This window comes from Falco cherrug, chromosome 3 (genome assembly GCF_023634085.1).
Source record: "Falco cherrug isolate bFalChe1 chromosome 3, bFalChe1.pri, whole genome shotgun sequence".
In the NCBI taxonomy this organism is placed as follows: domain Eukaryota; kingdom Metazoa; phylum Chordata; class Aves; order Falconiformes; family Falconidae; genus Falco; species Falco cherrug.
The window spans coordinates 16242806-16262124 of NC_073699.1; the positions used below are offsets into that span (position 1 = coordinate 16242806).

The window sequence follows — 19319 nt, forward strand, 5'->3', positions numbered from 1 at the left end:
GGGGGGCGGTGCGCGAGGCCGGGGGAGGGGGAAGGAGGAGGCGGGCGGCCGCGCGTGCGCAGAGCACTTCCTCGTTGGCCCCACGTAACGGCTGCGGGCGGGCGCCGGGCAGCGCGTGTCAGTCACCGGGTGACTGTCAGCGGCGGCGGGAGCCCCCGCCAGCCCCGGTCAGCCGCCCCCTCCCCCGGCCCTTCCCCTCCTTCCCCCCGGCCGGGGGGCGCAGCCGGAGCCCGCACAAGTTAGTGCCCAGCTTGGCGGCGGGTGGGAGCGGCGGTGGAGGCGAGGGGCGTGAGGGGGATCGGCGGCGGGGTGGGGAAAGGGGCTGAGCCCGGCGGGGTGGGGGCTGGCGGGCGCCGCTCCCCTCTCCTCCCGCCGCCCTCCCCTCAGCGCCGGCGGCAGGGCCGGGCTCCTCAGAGGCGGCCCCGTCCCCGCAGCCGTCGGGGGGCCGCAGGCAGCCGAGGGAGCGCTCCCCACCGGCGGGGCCGAGCGCGGGGCGAGGGGGCCGCGGCGAGGCCTCTCCCCCCTTCACCTCCTGCCCGGGAGGAGGAGGGGGCGGCCGGGGCAGAGGCTGGATGTAGAGGGCGAAGCCTCAGCCTGTCTGCGGCTCCGCTGCTTTGATGCTGGGGGTCTCTGCTGGCTGTTAACATCTTCCCTCTGCTTTTTTCCTCACCCCCACCCCTCCCCACCTTTTTATCCCTTCATCTTCCCCCCACCCCCACCCCCGGCGAAACTTGGCTTTCTCTCCTCCGGATCCGTGTGCTGGGCTCCTTCTGGGCTTCACCGGCGGGGCAGGATCATGCCGGACCAGATCACCGTGTCGGAGTTCATCGCCGAGACCACAGAGGATTACAACTCCCCGACCACCTCCAGCTTCACCACCCGGCTGCAGAACTGCAGGAATACGGTCACACTGCTGGAAGAGGTAGATCGCCCTCCACCTCCCCCCCCAACCCCCGCGGATTTTTTTTTGTTCCTTTTTTTTTTTTTTTTTTTTTTTTTTTGTGTCTTTGAGAAAGAGCATCAGGGCCACCCGCTCCAATCCACGGCAGCTAGAGGCGTTGGTATGCATGTAATCTGGTCTTTTAATTGTGGGACTTTGCTCTTGTGTTGAGCTAGTTACAGAAAGCTTTCCTGCCCTGGCGTCTTAAAGATTAGGGCGTAAAGCAGTTGTCTGAACTTTAATATTACTGTTGCACTTCTCGGTGGTTTTGGTGTTGGCAGTTGTTGCAGTAGAAAAAAGCGTTAATGTTGGGATTTTTAGAGGGAAGATGAAGGTTGGGTTTTGTTTGGGAGCATTAGCAGAGGTTTTCCCCAGCCACTCGTTAGATCAAGTCGGCACAGAACTCTGGCTGCAGAAACCTGCCAAAGGAGACTTCGCTTAACAAATGAGGTAAGGATGAAGGGATGAATGTGGAGTGAGGAAAATAATAAAACGGCATAGATGGTGGAAGGAGAGGAGCAAAATAGTGCAGCAGAGGCAGTTATACAGACTCGGCACCTCAACCTTGAAGCCTCAGTGTTTGGTTTGTTGTAATGCTTATTGTGTCATTTAAATGTTCATCCTGCTTTGCTGTTGAGAAACTGGAGTGTGAAAACATGTAAACTTCCAGAGCTGGTTTCTGTGGGGTATCAGCCCACTGCATCCCCTTTGAGGTTTCAGTGTGACTTCCTATGGACTGGGTCAGCAGTTACGAGGAAACAGCTTCCAAACGACCCTAAAACGAGACAGCATACAGGTCTTCTTTTGCCCTAGCATAATGATGCTGAAAGAAGACAGTTTTTTTGCTGTTGTTTCATCGATTGCAGTTAGCTGTTGGTTTTGTTTATACACTTAGTTCATCAAGTATTTGTCAGTCCTTCAGGAGCTGGCTGGTATGTAGGAGATGGATTTAATAGATTCTTTTTAGTTTTGCTGAATGTGTTGGCATGAGCAAAGCATTTGGTATGCAAGGACAGAGTATTAATCATGGCATTCTCCTGATAGTTTTGGGTATGGAAAATATAATTCCATAGGGTTAAAATTATTTAATGTTGGCTTAGTAGAAAAACAGTCAACATTCAAAATTTTAACAGCACTGTTGTTTACAATAATCAACTTGTTAATAGAGAGAATGTAAGATTGCATTTAAAATTATATATTTTATTTTTAGTATGTAACCTAGATTAACTTCTGTAACTTTTATGTAACTGTACCTTTTTTTTTTTCCTCATGTAAGCAAGCCATGGCTGCTTATAGATTTGTCAGAAATCAACCTGTTTTGGTTTGTGTTTGACAGTATTGCTGCCCCCTGGTCTTAACAATGTGGAATAGGTACAGCCATTGATATACTTAACTAGTGCAGTTGACAGTGTTCATAGAATTAAGTAAAAATATGTATTCTGTCATCACTGGTGACTTCTAGGGTAAAAATACGGTATAGTGCTTTCATGATTTGGGAGATAAATCAGTACAGTCTGAGTGTGGTAATGCCTGTGCAAAGAAAATCAAAATATAGATGATAAATACACAGTGTTCTGTACTATTTGTGTGGATTGTGTATATTTTCAAAGCTTTTATGTTTGATTTGAAAGCAGTAAATCAGAAGAAGAGAGAATAGTGGGTGCTTCTGGTGCTTGCGTTGCTTTTTCTTGAATGTCTTCTGTTTGTATAACTATTTTATGTGCCCTATTTAAACTGTTCGCAGTTTAAAATGATTGTGGAGTTGTTTTGTATTTCTTTATTATCTGCAAATATTACAAAAAAGCTTTATTTGATGGGGAAGAAAAAGATATAAATATGCTTTACTGTTACATACTGCAAAAAATCTGCAACTCTACCAATTTTTTTTTTATTAATTTTCATGGAGAAATACAGATGGTCAGAGTGTGGCAGGACAAGTGCTCTGTTAGTCTTGGTGTTTTTATTGTAGTTGTAGTTTGCATACGCGGTTCTGCTGCTGCTACTTTAAAGAAAGGTTGGTTTCTGTACATCTGCTTACCTAAGGCTGTGATTCATATGAAGCAGGAGATTGAAATTGAATGGTTGAAGTGGCTGTTATGTAGCTCTTACTACTGCTGCTATTGCCCATGCATCGTGGATGACTGAAGAGCTCTTCAAGCAGCTCCTGAACATCAGTTTTGAGCCCACTATATTAAGGCAAAGGGGTTGATCCCATCCTTGCAGCTGTTTGATTTTTAACTTAATGTTGCATGTGGGTTGGAGCCCTCAATGGGCTTTTGCAGGCATTGTCAGGCTCCGCACTGTTATTGTGCTGCAGCCTGAAGTATCTTAGGTCATTTTAAAGCTAACTTAATTCAACACAACCTGTACCTACCTCAGTGGCTATAAGCCAGTTTGTGGATAAACTTACTATTTTCTTTATTCTAAACAAGATTGAGAACTGGAACTATTTTCTGAACAGAAATGGTAGGTAAATTAAACAGATTTAATGAAAGTTAGATTCTTTCATAGCCTCTCAGTTTGGTGTAATTCCTGCCATAGCTAGATCAGTGGTTAGATCGGAACTACCTTTTCATAAAGAATGAAAAAAAAAAAAAAAAGAAATAGACTGTTCTGCATGTGGCTGTGTCTGTCTAGTTGCATGAAGGTATTGCAGAATTGTGAATTTACTGTTCCTTAATCACAATTAACAAGTTCTCTGAAATAATATAGTAGATGACGAACTCAGTTGCTGTTTTTTTCACTTGGTTGTCCTCCAGTAGAAGTGCAGTTAGTTAAAGCGGGTGGATTGATACATATTCTCTCCTGGTTGTGACTCTTCTCCTATAACTAAAATTATTTTCAGAGGAGACTTTGGAACCACTTAGATGCAATTTTGGGATGAGTTTCAGGTGAAAAATCAGAGCAGGTATTTTTACCGATTCTGATGACTTGGCATTTTCTAAGTCTTTAGTGGAAAGCCCAACAAAATGCAAAGGCATACCCCCCAAAAATCGGAATCCTAGGAAAGATTCTCCGAAGGACTTCTCTGTGTGTTTGACTTATTTAATAATAATAATTTAAAAAGCACCACAACTACCACCCCCAACTTTATTTAAACCTATTGGAATATTATCAGAGGAGAAAATAGTAAATACATGCTGCAATGTAGCAGTTTATTGACTAGAAAGGTTTCATGCTGTGTTATTTAAACTAGTGAAAATGTTGTAAATTTGCATTTCTTTCCCTTATAAGACGAAAAATCAGATGGAAAAAAAAAAAAAGACCCTATCATCTTTGTAGTCAGGCTTGGGAATCTTGCACAATAGTTATCAAAGAACTGCAAGATTATTTTAATAATAATTTTTCTAAAGCATGAGTGTTATCTTATGGCCATCAGTAGACACAAATTTTAAGGTTCACTCTATTGCTAAAGTAATGATTTTATTTTTTTTTGTTAACTGATGGGAAGGAACAAAACCATTGTGTTGTAGTCTAGGTCTAGTTTGAGAGAAGTTGCAATCTGTAGTCCTTTATGTGTTGATTTCTTCAGTGTAATGTTATGTTCATGCAAAGAAGACATTTTTAACTTCATATTTCTGCATGTAACTGGGAGAAGTTTTTTAATAATATTCATGTGAAGAGATGGATTATTGCATGTGTAGGTGGGTGGTTAATTACTTTTTTGAGAAAAAAGTTTAAATCCTACGATTGTACACAGATTACAGCATCTTAAAATATAGCCTCTGCTTTGTTCTGGGCAGATGTGCTTTTTATATCCACAATAACTCTGTGATTTGTGTTACTCAACTAGATTTTGAAGAGTTGATTTTAATCCTTTAGCTGATATTACTGTGTGAGCTAGCTGGAATTTTTAAGGAATGATGACATCTGTTCTGAGAATAAGTAGTGCACATGTGGGATCACCGCAAGACTGTCTTGATTGCCCTTCCACTGTGTCCCAGCTCCAGCTGAATGGGCATCTTTGCACTCAAGGGATAACTTGGTTATCATGACCAGGCAGTTCTGAGTCTTTCTCCTGCAGCAGCAGATGTTTTGCAGGACTATCTTGAGATACAGAGGTTAAGCTTAAATGTTTAAATTCCCTTTAGGCAGGCTGGTAGATAAGAAGGGACAGTTAGAAGCTGATGATACAATAAAGAATAGCTGCAGTTGTTTCTGATGCCTGTTTTGCTGTTATAATTTGGTACTACCTGGGCGTCTTTATTAAATTTTATTTATTTCTTTTGGTCTTCAAGGAGAAGTTAAAAACTCAAAATGTGCTTTTTGACAATTAGCTCTTGTCATATGCATCATTTTTAAAACATAAATATTTAAACTGATGAGTATAATGAAATATGGCTACAGATATGTTTGGGCTCTTTCAAAAAAAAAACAAAACCAAAAACAACTAACAACCCAAAGCACCATTCCCTCAATGAGTGTTGCTCATTTTGTGTCTCATTGTGTTGATTTGCTCAAGCTCAGAGGTCTGTTGGTCTAGACAGGTCCTGTAACAGATGCGTGCGTGCTGTGTCAGTGAAAGAATGACTGACTGGTTCCTGCTCAGCCTCGCATATGTTTTGTTGTTGTCAGTGTAAGTCTGGTATAAACTAAGATCACTTGAAAGGGGAAGATTTCTCAATGTTTCTCACCCTGTCATGGACACTTATATAAGGTTAGAGATGGGAAAGGGGAAAGTATGTTTGTTTGTTCTTTCTGTTTTGTCTTCCTTTTTGTTTTCTTTTAAAATAAGTTGTGTATGAATCCTTTTCAGTTTCCTGTATGTAACTTTCCCTTCATGCTTCAGTTTCTAGGAATTTTTCATTTTCTGCTGGGGGAAGGAATTCTGGGACAAGGGTAAGGGTCTGGGGTTTTTCCTCCATATGGTTTTGTAGAAACTTGTGTAGCACTGAAACTGCTATGCAATCAGTTCATCTATAGTGATTTCATATGCTTTTCTACCACAAGACTGTTTTGCAGTGGCAAAGCATTTTGTCAAGAGAGACAGGTGAAACCACTGAAGAGAGCAGAAGCACTTCCATTTAAAATGAACTTTTTGTTTTAGTTGGCATATGTACAGACTTTGTTCCTTAGCTTGGACTGTGAAAACTGGTAAGATCTATTCTGTGTATGTGTCTGAAGAGGAAGAAATTTTTCTATTGATTCTATCACTTCATTTCCCTTGAAGTGTCACCTCTATATAATTACAGCAGGTAAATTGTAACATTCTATTCCTTATCTGTCTTTATTTTTTAAATTAAAATATTTTTTTTATTTTTTGTGGAGGGAATCCAGGAGACTCCAGCAGCACTGGACTTTAAAACCAGCTTTTCCTAACCTTGTGACCCGTGACTTATGGTAGTCAGAAGCAGTCTTGCATCAGAGAGCTTTGTACTTAGGAGTTGATTCTTATGTAATATACCACAAGGAATCTTCAGTTTTCAATGAAATATGCTTTTTGGTAGCAAACAGTCCTAAAAAAAACAGATAAGAAAAGTTCTTTGCCTAGTAAATGAAACTCAGGATAATTATTGCTGTTCTTACGCTGAATGGCAAATTGCACCAAAGACGTAAAAATGGGTACATGAGCATTCTAAAATTGATGCCAGTGTCAGCTCATGGGTGACTCCTTATCACGATACTGAAAATGTGATGAAGAAGGAGATTTGACAGCAATACCCTGTATTTACAATAGCATGTTTCACAAAAACACAGTTGAGGATGCTTTTACATTTACTTGCTACAGTACTTATTAATTTAGGATGTAATTGGTTTTACCCTTCATTTGATAGTAGTGAAAACATGGTTGTAGTAAGCAGGCAATCTCCTTTTACAGAAACGTGACTGATGAGAGGAAAACCAAAAAAAATACTCACTGGTACCTCAAAGTTTCAGTCATGGTAGATTGGTTAGCTTTGCTTTTTGAGAATTTGTATTCATTTAAGACATTTTTGAAAGTACTTACTGCTTTTTGGTAGCTCATGTTTTTTTAGGAAAGTAGTGCTTCTTGTTTTGAACTCCCAGCAGGCTGCTTCATGTTTGCTCATCAGTTAGGAAACTGTGAAAGTGCTCTTTGGTGTACTCTGTTCAGTATGCCATTCAGATAAATCCTAACAGAGTGTGTGCCATGTAGTCATGGGAACTTGGGCCCTGATGGAGAAGAGAGACGCTTAAAGTGACATGACTTAATGTTGGTTTTGGCGTTTAGCTTGGAGTTCTGTGGAGATACCTTCTGTAGTTAAAAAGCAATAAAAGGGAGTAAGTTGTTTGAAGGAAAAAAAAAGTATGTGTGGGGAAACAATCCACAAAGCCATGTTTGTAATCCAACATGGTATCAGTGAAAGACTGCAGATGAGTGATTTGGAACAGTTAAATTTGTTCATTTCATTTCCTGTATTTTTCTCACTCTAGTGAGCAAAACTCAATTTTCAGAACTATTTTATAATGATGCGAATGAGAGTGCTTGTTAATAATTTTTAAAAACAGATGTGAAACAAATTTATAGAGGAGAACTGTAAGAAAGATCGTAAGATCTTATTTTGAATGGAATAGTACCTTGCAATAAAACTTTTAGACGGAATTGTGCCAAGAATGCTAATTATTAGTATTGTTTCAAGTGCAGAGGTAGGCAATATAAGCATGTTCTGAAAAAGGTGCCCTAAACCAATAGTATATTTTTGTATTTCATGGCAAGATTTTCAGAATCCTGTTAATAGCATATATCATGCTGCTTCTCCTAGAGACTGTTCTGTCAGGTTTGATTGATACTGGCCAGGAGGCCTGAAGTTTATTGGTGAGTGTGAGGGAAAACTCCGGAGATAATTGTGTGAGTTTTCTTTGCTGAAGGACTATGGCTAAGTGCAGCAAACAGTTATTTTATATTTCTAAAGAGACAGTGTTGATCTGCATTTTATATATATTGGGTTTTAAATACCAGTGGGCTAATGCTGAGGTTTTGTATAAGCGTTGTGGCAAGTAAGATTTTTGAGGACAGTGGGTTTCATTGTCATCTTGGGAAACTTTTCCTTCAATGCTTCTGTGAAAAAAGCAGCAAAACACTGTTGGGATCCTGTTTCCCCCTTTATACACATAGATGTGCGTATGGGCGTACACATTATGGTTGAGCCAGAGGGTGTATGTTTTTTCTTTAATAGCCATCTCAGTCTTGATCTTACTTGTTTTATCGTTCTTGTAACGATTGTTATCGGGAGAAATACAGAAGTCTTTCTGGTTTAGAAATAGATATTTGCCATACATATAGTCTTGTCTTTTGTTGGTTTTTCCTTGCCTAAGAACTAAAAATCTGATATGATATTAGACAAAACTTTCTGCAAAATTAAAGTCTGTAGGACTGCAGGGCCTTTGACGTGGCCTGCTCTGGTAGCCTTCTTCCAGGTTGGTAAGAGATGGACCAGATAAGTGACCTGCAGGGTGGGTGGGATATTGACTGAGTTGCCAAGCCCAGAGGGCGGTGATCACTGAAGCAGAGTCCAGCTGGTAGCAGATTGCAAGTGGCATTCTTCCAGTATCAGTTTTGGGGCCAGTACTGTGTTGTGTCTTTTAATTGTCTGCATGATGGGCTGGAGTATGATCTCAACGAGTATATTTGTATGATACCAAGTTGCTCAATATGCTGGCAGGCAGGGTCATCATTCAGTGGGACCTGGAGAAAGGGTCTGACAGGAGGAGCCTTGTGGGACTCACTGGAGACAAATATGAAATCTTGTGCCAGCGCTGGTTTGGCCCTGTGCAGCGGTACAGGCTGGCTAGAAGACAGGTTTCCAGGATAGGACCTTGGACTTGGGTGGATGAGAAGTTGAATATGTGTTGATGGTGACAAAGGCCAGCAATGAACTGGGCTGTGTTAGTAAGACTGCAGCCAGCAACTGGAAAATAATGGTTCTTCCCCTCCATCCAGCAACTGTGAGGCCATGTCTGAAGTACTATGTTTGGGGTTTGCCAATACATGAGAGAAATTAGATGCTGCTGCAAGTCCAGGTGAGGATCACCAAGATGATTAGGGGCCTAGAACACATCACTTATGGAGGGGAAACAGGATTTCCTCAACCTTAGAAGAGAAGCAAAGGGAAGGTTATACTGTTTTCTTCAAGTATGTAATGGAAGGAAACTGAGAAGGCAGAAATTCTGATATGATTTGAGGGGAGTTTGTGTGTGTAGTGTTTGTGGTTTTTTTATTATTATTATTTTGGGGGTGGTTTTGTTTGTTTGTTTTGAATCATGAGTCTGATGAACAGGTGCCCAGAGAGACTGTGGAACCTCTGTCCACAGAGACATTCAGAACTCTATTTGACTGTAGAAGTAGTCCTTAAAATAGTTTGGACTGCATAATTTAATCTTTGAAAAGATATGCAGATGGAGTAAAGTGGTTATTTACTTTCATGAACGTGTTTTTTGTTTTTTTTCAGTTAAAAGTTACACTGAAGTTATTCTTGGCAAACTGGCGCATTTAAACCTAATAAAACTGATGTAATCAAAGTAGATAACTTCTTTTTTTTTTTTTTTCTTCAATGAAAGACTTCTTTAATAGAGGAAATGGGATACTAGCATTTTTACAAGTCTGTTTTTCAGAATGTTTATCAAATTTGGAGTATTGTATGAATTTTAAGAATAACTTGAGTAGTTACTGTTTGACAAAGATACAGTTCTTTTTAAATGATCGACATGCACCTCTGGAAAGTCAGCTAATTTATTCTGCAAAGGAATGACTGTATTACAGTTTAAATGTCTCTGCTGGATTAACTTTACTTCTATGAGGAAGATGATCTGAATTATAAGTTCTAGAGCTCCTGCCTTGTATTTAGTTCACTGATTTCCTTTCCTTTTGTGTTATAGTTTACTTTTCTGGTAAATTATCTCTCAAATTTTTGATTCATAAAGCAAGACTTTGGTTTTGAAGAGGGAAACAATATGATGTTTCTTGATATTAAACTTAATCTTTTCCATAGCACTTCAGAAAAAAACTTCTTTGGGATCAGAGATGAGAAGGAATAGTGTCTAACAGGTATTTTTGCCAGAAGAGTTTATGAAACTACTAGGATTTAGATATCCTATTTTGTTTAGATTCTTAAGACTTCATTTCATAGAATATCTCAGGTTGGAAGAGACCCATAAGGATCATCAACTCCCTGTTCCTCGTGAGACTAAACCATTTGACTAAGAGCATTGCCCAGATGCTCCTTGAACTCTTGGAAGGCTTGGTGCTGTGGCCACTTCCAGGAGAAGCCTTTTCCAGTGACTCATCACCCTCTCAGTGAAGAACCTTTTCCTAATGTCCAGTCTGGAATTCCCCTGATGCCGCTTCATTCTATTTCCTCATGTCCTATCACTGGTCACCAAGGAGAGGAGATCAGCACCTCGCCCTCCATTGCCCCCCTTGAGGAACTTGTAGACTGCCATGAGGTCACCCCTCAGCCTTCGGTTCTCCAAGCTGAACAAACCAAGGTGGTGAAAATCCTTTAGGGCAAGACTTCCAAGGAGTGGCTGAGGTCACTTGGTCACCTTGCTCTGGACACATTCAAATAGTTTAATGTCATCATATTGACGCACCCAAAACTGGACACTGTTCTTGAGGCGGGGCTGCATCAGTGCAGTGTAAAGCTGGACAATTGCCTCCCTTTATGGGCTAGCTATGCTGTGCTTGATGCGCCCCAGGATGCAGTCAGCCCTTTAGGCTGCCAGAGCACACTGTTGACTCATATTCAACTTGCTGTCAACCCAGACCCCCAAATCTCTTCTCGTGGGGCTGATTTCCAGCCTCTGTCCCCCAGTTTGTATGTAGAACTAGGATTACTCTGTCCCAGGTGGAGAATGTAGCACTTGTTCACGTTAAACTTCATACAGTTGGTGATTGCTCAGCTCTCCAGTCTATTCAGATCTTTCTGTAAGGCCTCCCTACCCTCAAGGGAGTCTACAGCTCCTCCTGCTTTAGTATCATCAGCATACTTAAGGTACATTTGATTCCTGCATCCAGATCATTTATAGAAACATCAGAGTGCTGACACTAAATTTGAGCCCCAGGTGACTGGCAACCAGCCTGATGTAACCCAGTTACTAAAACTCTTTGAGCCTGACCCCTTAGCCAATTGCTCATCCAGTGTATAGTGGACTTGCCTAGCTGTGTGCTGGACACTTTGTTCGGAAGAATACTGTGAGAGACAGTATCAATAAAATCCCAAACCACCACATGCACTGGCTTCCCTTGGTCAAGTAAATGGATGGTCTTGTCATAACAGGAAATTAAGTTGGTTAAGCAGGACTTTTCCCTTGTGAACCCATGCTGGCTGTGACCAATGGCTGTGTTGTCTCTCAAGTGTTTTTTCAATAACTCCCAGAGCAATCTTCTTCATAATTTTACCAGGCACTGAAGTGAGACTGGCAGGCCTGTAATTACTAGGGTCTTCCTTCTTACTCGTCTTGAAAACTGGGACAACATTTGCCAGCTTCCAGTTGACTGGGACCTCTCCAGACTCCCAAGACCTTTGAAAAATAATACAGAGGTCCTTCAGTGACACTGGGCAGCTCTTTCAGTACTCTGGGATGAATCCTGTTGGGCCCCAGAGACTTAAGCACAACCAGCTGGAGTAGCAATACGTTCAGAGTTGGCTAGTTTGTTTAAAACAAGATGGAACCCTCCTAATGATTGCATGAAACTCACTTAACATTTTTGTTATACTTTGCTCCTGATAGAGTTATGTCAAAGTTTCACATTTTATTTACATCTAATTTAGAATTCAGAAATTTTCATGTTAAGCATATTGTTGAGGAAGTGTTTCAGTAATTAAATTTCAGTGTGTATGCTTTTGATGCTATTGAGAGAATTAGGTTTTGTTGTATTCCAGTCATTTTAGAATGAGACTGTCGTGTTACTGCTGCGTGTAGAAACTTGGATTTCTGAGATACTTTGGGTTTCAGTTAATGAAGACTATTTTTGCCCAAGTAATATTTAGATTATTACACTTTTCTGGAAAAGTGTTCTTTTGCTGCGCTCAAATTTGGCTTGCATGGCATTTTTGTAGAGCTGTTTTTGGTAGTTCTTAAGTCATGAAAGTGACATGTAGCACTACGTCACATTTAGTAGCACTGCTTGCTAATAATTGTAGAATGGTTTGGGTTGGAAAGGACCTTTAAAGATCACCTAGTCCAACCCCTGTGCCATGGACAGGGACATCTTTCACTAGATCAGGTTTCTCAAAGCTCTGCCCACCCTGACTTTGAATACTTCCCATGATGGGGCATCTACCGCCTCTCTGGGCAACCTGTTCCAGTGTTTCACCACCCTTATTGTAAAAAAAAAATTCTTATATCTAGTCTGGATCTACCCTCTTTTAGTGTAAACATTCCCCCTTGTCCTATCACTACAGGCTTTGCTAAAAAGCCTGTCCCCATCTTTCTTATAAGGCCTCTTTAAGGATTGAAAGGCTGCCATAAGGTCTACCCAGGGCCTTCTGTTCTTCAGGCTGAACAACCCCAACTCTTTCAGCCTGTCCTCATAGGAGAGGTGCTCCAGCCCTCTGACCACTTCCGTGGCCCTCCTCTGGCCCTCCTTTTACAGGTCTATGTTTTGTGCTGGGGCCTCCAGAGCTGGATGCGGGACTCCAGGCAGTCTCATGAGAGCGGAGTACAGGGGGGAATCATCTCCCTCGAGCTGTTGGCCATGCTTTGTTTTATGCAGCCCAGGACACAGCTGGCTTTTTGGGCTGCAGGTGCACATTGGTGGCTCGTGTCTGATTTTTATTTTTTTTTATAACTGTCCATGAGTATTCTCAAGTCCTTCTCAGGGCTCCTCTCAATCCATTCATCCCCCAGTCTCTTGATACCTGCACCTCAACCCAGGTGCAGGACCTTGCACTTGGCCTTGTTGAACATCATGAGCTTCACTTAATCCCATTCCTTAAGCTGATCAAGGTGCCTCTGGATGGCATCTTTTCCCTCTGGTGTATCAACTGTGCCGCTCAGCTTGGTGTGATCTGCACGCTTCCTGAGGGTGTACTGAATCCCACTGTAAATGTCATTAATAAAGATATTGAACAGTACTGGTCCCAGTATGGGCTCCTGAGGGACGCCAGTTGTTACTGGTCTCCATTTGGACACTGAGACATTGATTCAAACTTTCTGGATGTGGTCATCCAGCCAATTCCTTAGCCGTTGAATAGTCCATCCATCAAACCTGTCTCTCTCTCAGGTAGTGACAAGGATGTTGTGTGGGAGTATGTCAAAGGCCTTACAGAAGTCAGGGCAGATGACATGAAAGTATGTAAATGTGATGCTCACGGCAAAACAAACAAGGCCATTTTAATAAATACTTCTACATGTCAGTGTCATTGTCTTGAAAGTACAATACTATGAAAGTAGTTGTGCTGTTGTTTTATCCAGTGTGTATCAAGGAAGTGAAGACAACTGTTAGAAAAATGTAACAGTGATGTTAAAACAGACTTTAGACACTTTTGTTCAGTGATGATAGAATGCCTGTTTACAACCTTCAAGAACTATTTATTTGTTAACTGTCAATTTATGAAACTGTTGAATTTTAATAAAGTTGAATGATGCTGGGATGGGTCTGGGAAATTTAAGTCCATTGACATGTTGAGCAGTCCCTTCCATGCTTAGCATGTTGTTGTCTGGGAACTCAAGAAAAGTGGTCTGTAAAGTATAACAGAATGTGTAAACTCTTTGCCAGCCTTTGCCACGTTGTAAGCGTGCAGGACCATCATGATGGTCCATTCCTGTGTTCTTAATAATGTGATGTACAATGGTGGTGGTAAGTGTTCTTGAGGTGAGCAGGAATGGGTGGCTTTTAATGGAGAAGCTTAAATGTAAGATATACTGACATTCTTGTTGGTTATGTTTTATTTTGTATTTTTCTTCCCTCACTAAGTGTCAGAATTCTGGCGAAAATTATAAAACCAAGAGTAATGATGCTGTGACAATGCAAGTGGGGTATCCTGACTATGTCTGTTGTCCAATGCAAGCTTTTATGCTAGAGGAATGCTTATACTATCTGTATTAGTCATTAAGATGGAACTCATAACAGACAATGAGTGTGGCTAACTATAAAGAGAGAAGTGAATGAAATTGCCTTGAACGTTTTGACAAAGCTGTTTGTGTTTACTGTAAAACTGATCTTGCACACTGTGTTTTTCTAACCTTATAAATTATGCTTTGATTTGTTTTGGAAATTGTTTTTCATGTGAGGGAGGCCTTGCTAAAATTAAGCTTTTATGATTTAATTTGGGAAAAAATACTTAGACAAAATAACCCTATGCCTTACAAAAATCAGAATTGTATTATAGTTTTTTTAGTATATTGTAATGTCTGCAGCATCTGTATCAGTGTAATTTTTGTGGGGGTGTTTTGTGGGAGTTCTTCTGGTAATTGCCCCCCCCCCCCCCCCCCCCCCCAGCATCTTCAGGGAGGGATGAAAAAAGCCTGCAGAGGCTCTTTGTTGTGAAAACCTACTTAAATTAGTTTTCAGTGTTATGATACCAAGGGTGCTGGTGTGCAGATTTGAAAAAATGGTGGGATTACGTAGCTGATGTGATTTAAGCATGCAAGGGATGTAATGTCCTGTGGGGTGGGGTCACCTGCAGAAGCTTGAGTGCCCAAAATATTGTCTGCTCACTAGTACAGTTACAGGGAAAGAGATGCTAGCCTTCTTTAAAACCTCCCTTTTAAAAATGTTTATAGTCCTCTAGTGGTGGTTTTGTTGCCAAGCTAGTGTTGCTTTCACAGGAAGTGCTTGGAAGGAGATCTTGTTTAAACTGGCAGAGAAAATGTGAGAAGAAATGCATATTATTTTTTTTTTCATTGCTGACACTTTGCAGGTTGGTGAAGCTCTTTGTCATAGGTGATACTGACTTAAACCCTCAAATTCACTGCCTGCCCTTCCTTATCTCCCCATTTCATCTGAAGTACTTCAAATGCTTGCTTACTTGCTTTGTTCCATCATGTTTAGGATAGGTTCTTCAAAAATAGTGTTGTCCCTGGGTATGATACTTTCTGGTTAAAATATCTGTAACAGTGTTGCTGTACTTCAGCAAAGCCTAGTCTATGTACAGAAATCATTTGTAGTTTAGTATAGCTTCCTATTTTTCTCAACTTTCTTAATTGGGCAACAAGTTGCAGCAAAGCAGCTTCCTTTAAATTGAGTCAGTGAATATTGTGCATATTCTAAATATGGAAACAACTAATGTCTCTTTGAATCTTACAAAATGATTGGATATTTTTCTATAGTTTTAATATTTGCATGGAAAGCCAAGCTTGGTTGCAAATAAGCAATTACCTGCCTTTCTGTGCATTCCTCTTCAATTTCACTGGATTTATTTTTTGTTCTCTGTTGCTGTCTTTTGATGGTAACAAAGAGCTGTTCTACCTTATACTTTCCCCAGTCACTACCTTTATTGCTGCATGTCATATAACTTGTTCCTACAAGTAATGGTACTACTTCATTGGTTCCAGATGTGTGTACTGCTATCCTAAGATAATTATACAATAAAATTGATGTGTAGAAGTATTTATTAAAACAGTCTCATTTATTTTGCAGTGAACATTGCATAGTGTGATTATTTTTATAATACAACTATTTCTTTGAAACTCTGTGTGTGTATGTCTGTGTTTGCCTTAAAAAAAGCAAAGGGAAATAGGGAAAGTCAGTACAGGCAGTCTAGCTAGGTGCAGAGCATAGTTCATACTATAAACCTTGGAAACTACGACTGATACGGGGATTAGTGTGAAATCATTGATTGTGAATACAAAAGAATGAATGCATACTCATGAATACAAAAGACTGAATTACTGGATGGAGTGGTGATACTCTGCTGATAGTTGTAGTGTGCTGAAAGCACATGTACAATATGTACAAAGATATTTGAACGGATGCCTCTTCTCTGGTAGAATGATTTTGCCCATTATAAACATGCAGGCTGGACCTTTGTCCGTTTGCCAAAAGTTAAACCAGAAAGCTGTGATTTATGACTTGCTCAACAAGGCGTTTTGGAATATCTTTCATCAAGTTGCTATACGAATCTCTAATTCTGAAACAATCCCATAATCTGTGGTGGAGGAAGAAAACCTGAACTTTTTTCATCATAAAGCAATGCACAGTAAAGCTGGAGCTTTGCCTGAGACTTTAAAAGTAAGTAGATGCACCTGTAGAGAACACATTAGGTGCAAGAAACATGCTATCTGTGATTCCAGAGTATGAGTGCAGTGCAGTGCTTGAAGGACTTCCCACTCAGTGTGGACATGCACTGTGCTACCAGCCTGCTGCGTAGTTACACCACATCAAGAGTTTCTGGTGCTTCTGTTGGAAGAATTTGCAAAGAAGTTACAGCTTGACCATGATTGACAATTTTTAAATAAAGATTAGATCACTCTTAAAACAACTCTAGATGAACCTATGTTTTGATAAGGTGAATTTTTAACTATTGCTTATACGGGCTGTAAGACTTTTTAGTGTTATTTCCTGTCCAGCTGCAAAAACCTGTATGCAAAGTGAGCAACTGCAGTAAAAAGAAATGAAGATGTCTTTGTTGGTTGAATGCTAGATAAGTGAGTTTCATCCCTGTCTGGTTAATGAATCTGCTTGAGATATTAGAAAAGTTATGTAAACAACACATTTTGCAGGTGACCAGTAATTGGGATTTCATAGCTTTTGAGAGTTTGCCTTGAAGTTGAGTAGTCTAGTTGAATTAAAAGAATATTGAGGTCTCCAATTGAAGACAATTTAATCTATTCATTGAACATAAAAAACTTTATAAAATGCTTGTGTCCTGTGTACTTAACGTTAATGGAGGATTTTAACCCTAAGCTGTCATCTTACTTTTGACAGGGGTGCAGGCAAATTCATTCATATTGTAAAGCTCTGAGATTATAGTAGAGCCTTGTAAAACTCCAAGAGGAAATTTAGTATTTCTGTGGTCAGAGTGGGGTTTGACCAGCATGTGTATTTAACAGGAAGGAAAAAGAATGCAAGCCTAGAAGTGTATGATCAGAGCAGGCTGAAAATGCTTTAAAAAGGAGTTCACCACACAGCCTTTATACAAGATGTGCCAGAATAAGTTAAACCAAAAGGCTATAGAGACTCATGGTCATTTAGTGGCACAGTATAGAGGTGTGTGTCTTATGGTATCATGGTAAGATGTGAATGGAGCCTGCAGTTGGGCTTCTGTGTTCTATATTAACCTTACTGTTTTACCCTTTGTGTGAGGGTGTATACACACCTATCAGTGAAAAAAAATATAAGCGTACCTCAGTGCAAAACTGTCATGTGAATGGAGCTTCTTTTCTGTTTCTGTGCTATAGTTTTTGGCCCACTAAGCAAGGCAGATGTAGCATGTAGAGAAACGGTGCTCTTTCTTTAGCAGTATAGGCATTTCATTTGAATCAAGCTGATGCATAAAGAATAGGCATTGCCCTGAGCATATCACTTCTCTGCTGAAACTTAGACAGTCGATCAGTTTAGGGTGGTATAGAATCATAGAATTGTTCAGGTTGGAAGGGACCTCTGAAGATCATCTAGTCCAACCCCCTGTAGTGAGCAGGAACATCTTCCACTAGATCAGATTCAGTGCTTGGGTTTTTTGGACTACAGTGTAGTCCAAACAGGCTTCCAGTAATCATTGGTTATATTTGTGTTGGGCTTTGATTTTGTGAGTTAATGTTCAGATCCATTTTGAGCATTCTTAGGAAGCTTTCAGTTTAGTTTGAAGAAGCCTTACTTACTATGTTGCTAAAAGTAAATGTGGTCAAACACATACTTTTTACATTGTAGATGGCCTTTACAGCCTGGTTTGGATCTACTGTTCTGCCACGCTGAGTTTGCAGCCTTTGAAGCATTTTTTTCCCCCTTTCTTTTCCTTTTAATGATAGGATTGAAAAAATGGAATTCAAAGATGTGTTGGTTGAAAAGATAGTTTGTCTAGACAAACGAAAATGCAGACAGGAGAATGACAGGTCAAAGGCAGACAAACTGATATGCTCCTGAAGTGCATATGATATATTGTGATGGATTTGCTGTCTTGGACATTTCTTTCAAAAAAATTGCATGAGCCATATGATAAGAATAAAGCAAAAGGTAGATCATGAAAGGTTATGTTCATGCTTCAGGAACTGCTGGGGACCAAATACAGTTTAGTACTTAAGCTGACGTATCCTGTTACTGCTCCAGAATGTTGGAGGCAGAAAACTTTTCAGTTTCAACTGAGGAAAGAGGAAGTGATGTTTAAAAACTTCAGCAGTATTAAACTTGAGCAGATTTTATAATGAATTTCTGCTCTGACTTTGAGCAGAACATTTGGATGGTACTGATTTGTAGCCCACAGCGAACAATTTACCTATAGATAAAAATTTACTTACAAGATTTACTTAAGATTTAAGTATATTTGCTACTGACTATTAAATTCTTACAAGGAGAAAAATCCTTTCTTTTGCTGACTCAGGTTTTACATTGTTGTTCATGCTTTCCACCCAGTTTTCCATCTTTCTGTTGTATCTTGTCCCTTCTTGAGGGGCTTGATGTTAACTGATACCAGATCTGTGTGAAAGGCTTTTAAATGCTTCGCTGCTTGTAGTAAGATCTCCAAAAGACCTGCCTAACAGCCCTTCCTATAAAAGTGCTTTTATTTTGCAGAAGTGCAGTTGTTATTCACAACTTAGTAGGTTCTGTTTTGCTGGGTAGTTTGTTCTGAAAGACAATAAATGTCCCTCTAAACCGTACTAGTTATAACTTCTATTCTGTTATCCTTTTTTTGTAGGTGTTTTAACTTAAAACTTCTCAGACTCCCTGGCTTATGTGAATATGACAGTCTGTATTGCGAAACGAGAAAGGTGGATTGGTAGAAATTGAAACACAATGTGTGGGTTGAGAAATGTAGTTGAATTATGTGCTATGGTTGAAACAGTAAAAAGTTTATTTGCACAAGATATTCTCAAAAGTTTTCTAGGTTGTCAGTTTCTTTCACCAGAAACTACCAACACATTGAGTCAAACCACAAGTTCACCTAACCCTGTATCTTGCTTTTTAACAGGCATGATCAATAGCAGCTTCCTTGGGGAGATCACTAAGAGCAGGGCAACTTGCTGTGATACTATTCCAACAATTTGCAGCTCTGAAGTTTTCTGAGCTGAAGGTGATGAACTATTAAACACACAGATGTCTTGGATATCCCTCTTATTAATTACGTGAGTTCAGAAAGAATTTTTTAGCATCCATGGAAACGTAAATTTTGCAGCTTACCTAGGTGGTGTTTAGGGCAAAACCCAGACTTTTAAATGAAGCCTGCATCCTGATGATATAATTTGTGTCATTAGTTTCAATAGCATGAGAAAATAAGTAATCAATCCCTGTTTATTTCTTCTGTCCCTTTCAACTTGTAGACTT

The 19319-nt window shown here is 40.3% G+C and overlaps 1 protein-coding gene across 5 annotated transcripts in view; it reads left to right on the top strand.

Annotated features, from left to right (window-relative positions):
* ASAP1 (ArfGAP with SH3 domain, ankyrin repeat and PH domain 1) overlaps window positions 1–19319 on the top strand; it is a 161894-nt gene that overhangs the window by 28947 nt on the left and 113628 nt on the right. For 4 of the 5 annotated variants that reach the window (XM_055703774.1, XM_055703772.1, XM_055703775.1 and 1 more), the window contains exon 3: window positions 793–922. In XM_055703774.1, the coding sequence (XP_055559749.1) occupies window positions 793–922 (130 nt within the window). Of the gene's footprint in view, window positions 1–84; window positions 239–792; window positions 923–19319 lie in introns of those variants that run through there. The other variant, XM_055703779.1, reaches the window with a different exon arrangement.